The following is a 4,366-nucleotide window of genomic DNA, read 5'->3' on the forward strand; positions in this document are numbered from 1 at the left end:
CGCACTAGAGCTGCACAATGGGCTATTGGTGACGGTCTGGGAAGCATCCCGGAGGATGATCCGAAGACATGCCATCACAATTTTGATCCTCTGCGGAGGGGATGGCACCCCCGCTTCGGTAGCCCGACGACCTGCGCGCGAAGTCGAGCACTTAAGGGTAGCACAGTTTAACGAGGACCAATACCGCACACCCTCGGTCCCTACGCCAAGTGGTCACCCACCCGCACACTGACAGTAGCCAGTGATGCCATTTCATACACATATAAAATATTACAAACAGTACATAAAGCATTATAAAATTTGCCGTGATTTTTATGGCATGCCAAAAAATCAGAACAAAAACCCGATTGGCGAATTTTTTATGGATATATATTTCTCACTTATTCGGTTCTCATTCATCCAGTGAGAATGAACTTTTAACTCAGTCTTTTGTTGCTACTAGCGCCACGGCACCTCTGAAGTAAAGATGTGTCATTGGTTAGAACTATTTTGCGTAATTAATAGTTGAAGTTGAAGTTTTAGTATTTGGTTGCTTCTGTTTTAAAAGTAATCTCATAGTAAAGAGGTTATAAGAAATTTTTGAGACTATTTCAATCTTCTGAGTAATTATATCACTTTCGTTTTAAACATTTGTTTATATTTCGGCGATTTGAAGAATCTTCTAAAAAACAAGTGTATGCTAGTGTTGATTAGAAATAAGTAAGATTTTAATAGAATTAAAACTAGTAAATTAATATTTTTTTTTGCTTTAGTCTGGGTAAGTTATTTCAATTATTGATTTCTTTAAGTGGCATGAAATGTTGATTCTTTCATTCAATTGCTTATTTTCTAACAGCTTTAATGAGAAAGAGAAATCAGTATTCTTTAGATATTAGTGTAAACATATATTTAGATTGGAAAAATAAAAATGAAGCTCTCTGTATTTAATTCAAAACAATCTATAATATTATAATTAAACATATTGAAATTCATTTAGGCATGTTACACCGTTACTGAAGAATTCACTTAACTATGCCAATGTTTTTTCACACTTTCATGCATAGGAAAAAAATTTAAATTTTTGTATTAAGAAGCTTGTCCAGAGTAACAATGTTTTCTTTATAATGTATGTAGCTTTCAATTTTGGTATTCATTGAAAGAAACAAATGAAGGATTAAAATAAGTATATTGTTTCTACATATTTCAGCAGTACAGTGAAGTGAATATTATTCTATTATTACAATATTTTTTCATAATATATATATCTTTATAGATACGCAGTCTTCTCTTTTTGGTTTAACTCTTCCCTGTGGATATTTCCCTTTCTTGATCTGTCATTTAAATTTAAAGGTGTACTAACTGTTTAATCATAAAGATTATTGAGTATCGTTAAGCATTGTTAAGTATCAAGTTCTCCCCAGTTTGTTTTACTCATTTATATAAATAAAATAAATCTATGTGAAAGGAAATTTTATTTAATGGCGTACTGTGCTGTTGCCAAAGGTGCCAATGTAAGTCGGGAAGCAAAAATTGTTTGAGCAACGTGTTAGAAATTTTTAATTTGTCCCTACAAATTAAAAGCATATCTTTTCCAAAAGATTTAACACTTTGAAAAATGCTTGAAACAAGAAGAAAGTGTATTCTGACATAAAGAATATAATGGAAAGTCTCTTCAAATGAGGTTATTGAAGTTAAGAGGATATTGTCTAATCTAGAAGAAATGTACTTCTTATCCAAAAAGGATCCTTCTTGTTTTTTAAACAGCATTAGAGCTGCATTCCAGCATAAACATAGATACTATCTGGAAAAAATATTATTTTTCAACGTTAATTAATAAACTGTATTAGGGACCAAGTTACATAAAATTTTCATTGCATTTAAAAAAACAAAATATTTTTTGCAAGAACTTTATGCTTTTCTACAAATAGTGAACAATTCAAACTTTTGTAACTCTAAGTCATTATGTTGTGATTGAGGCGCACTGTGTTGCTATTTTGTCACTTTTTAAGAAATTGTCATTATTACATTTATTGTAATTGTTGCATATTATCAATTAGTATATTATTTTTACAATTTGTATCTAATAAAGATTAGGAATTTTTATAGATATGGAATGCATTCTGGAAGTTTGTGTAGATAATATTGAATCGGCTAGAAAGGCTGAAGCTGGAGGTATTTTTTTCTAACATTATTTTTAAAGTTCATTTAATCAAATAATACATATCATAATGTTATAAATGTTATTTCACTGTAAAATTCAATTAATTGCAATTAAAATGGATTTTAATTGTTTGTAGAAATGTTCAGAAGGTTATTTTTTTACGTAAGACATAATAGAATAACTTGCAGTTAAGTACTGCTAACTTTGTTTAAGTTGTTGGGGTTTTTTTTTTTAGCATTTTACTTCATAGTCTTATGTTACTTCCTAAAAGCATGATGAAGAGTATTTTTTATATAAATCAGGTTTTTTCTTTACATTATTTAAATGTACGATAAAAAAAAAGTGAAACCTTCCTTTCACATTTTAAGATTCAAAATGGATTTTTAATTGAAGGTAATTTACATGTTCTAGTGCAAGGGCTTCCAACTGACAGGCTGCATAGAACCAAGATTCTTTGCCGTCTGAGAAGCAGTATATATTTTTTTTTTTGTGATGATCTGTATCAGTTTCCCATACTTTTCATTTGTGAACAAATTTGATTTCTCTAAGTTTTCTTGTTAATTAATGTATCTATGAGTGTACTGTTTTACTCCTTCCCCTTACCCAAATGATTCTTTAATTTATTAACTAAAGATATTATTAACTAACTTTTTTATGTAAGCTTCTGCCCTTTTTTTGTAGTTTTTTAAGGATTTATGTAAATTTAAAATGTGAATGCTTGTTATCAAAATAAAATTACTTTTCTCTGAAAATATTTCTATTGGGTGATAAATTGCACTAATCTTTTTTTTTTTCTTTTTTTTTGTTATTCAATACTTTGTTAATTCCGATCAAGACCGTAACTTTTTCTTCCAAAAAAAGAAATAATAATAATGTCTTGAGTATTTCCATGTAATTTCGATTCCCCATTTGTAATTACTTACTTTTCTTAATGTTAGTATTTTTTTTTTTTTTTTACTTTGCCTGTAATTGCCACAAAATGAATTTGATGAAAATTCATTTTGTGGCAATTACAGGCAAATATGTGGCAATTATAGGCATTTTACGTAATACAGATGTATTACGTAAAATGCCTATATAATTTAAATACATTCAAGGCCGTTTTTAGAAGCTCTGGACCTTTCTATATTTGACAATCTATTTTAATAAGCAGAAAAAATTAAATGTTAAAGTTTTTTCAGACATTATTTTATAATAACAACAAAAACTAATGTAATATTTTTATTATGAAGCTTTAATATATTATATTAAAAAAAGTTTCGAGACAATTTTTAAAAAAAAAAATATTTTGGTGCCGATGGGTCTTGATCTGAAAAATTGATTTCCTGCAATGAATTGTCTTCAATGCTGAGCATTTTTGTGTTAGCTTCATAAAAAAAATAAGCGTAAAGTTATTTATTTTTGTTTAAACCTTTCATTTTCTGAATTCTCTTGTACAACAGTAATCTGTATTTTTATTAAATTTATCTTATTTGCCTATTCAATTTAAGAGACCTTAGTAAACAATTCTCTTTAACACAGGGTTGGGTTTTTGACGTCAAAAAGTGGTTTTTGACATGACAAGGGTATGGTATGATACTGGTTTAAACCGTCAAAAACTGAAGTTTGCCTAGAAAATATATAAACTTCAAAACTACCAACAGTTGCCATGCATTATATTGAAATTTAATTATACTACAGGTAATCAGTAGGGCTGGACGATATAGAAATTTCTTAAATCGATATAATCAACCCTTTTATATCGCGATATTAGGTTATATCGATTTAACAATCTAAACGACAAAACTAAGAAATAAATCCACAGTACCCCTTCCTCTATTCAAATGTATTGTTTGTTTGTTTTTTTAACTCACTTACAGTCAACTCCTAGTCCACAGAAATTTTGACAAAGTTGTTCTGATTATGAATAATTTTTTGCAGATATTCAAAAGCTTATTTAAATACTACAATTTACTAATTTTACTCTGTAACTTTTCACTAAAGGTATTGGAGAATATTGTTTACCTTTTTCTTTTGCATTTATTTTATTAGTAAAAAAAATTAAAAACTTTCACTTTCTCTGTACATATATAAATAACTATACATTAATATTTTTATTGAAAATATGCTTAAATGAACTAAGACTAGTTTAAAATTCATCATCATGCCTGCGCCCTAGTTTTTAGATTGCACCTGGAAATTTCCCATTCCTATCATAATTTTTTTACTTTAATAAAAAATATACTT

General features: G+C 28.4%; 1 protein-coding gene across 6 annotated transcripts in view; it reads left to right on the forward strand.

Moving 5' to 3' along the window:
• The first annotated feature begins 559 nt into the window (after positions 1-559).
• The window catches only part of LOC107445941 (copper homeostasis protein cutC homolog), a 33,740-nt gene continuing 29,933 nt past the window's right edge, over positions 560-4,366 (forward strand). For 2 of the 6 annotated variants that reach the window (XM_016060456.4, XM_071187399.1), the window contains exons 1-2: positions 594-757; positions 2,086-2,151. In XM_016060456.4, coding sequence (XP_015915942.1) covers positions 2,088-2,151 — 64 coding nt within the window. In that variant the 5' untranslated portion in view covers positions 594-757; positions 2,086-2,087. Of the gene's footprint in view, positions 758-2,073; positions 2,152-4,366 lie in introns of all 6 variants that reach the window. The other 4 variants (XM_016060453.4, XM_016060454.4, XM_071187400.1 and 1 more) reach the window with 4 other exon arrangements.

The sequence above is a fragment of the Parasteatoda tepidariorum genome, chromosome X1 (genome assembly GCF_043381705.1).
Source record: "Parasteatoda tepidariorum isolate YZ-2023 chromosome X1, CAS_Ptep_4.0, whole genome shotgun sequence".
Lineage (NCBI taxonomy): Eukaryota > Metazoa > Arthropoda > Arachnida > Araneae > Theridiidae > Parasteatoda > Parasteatoda tepidariorum.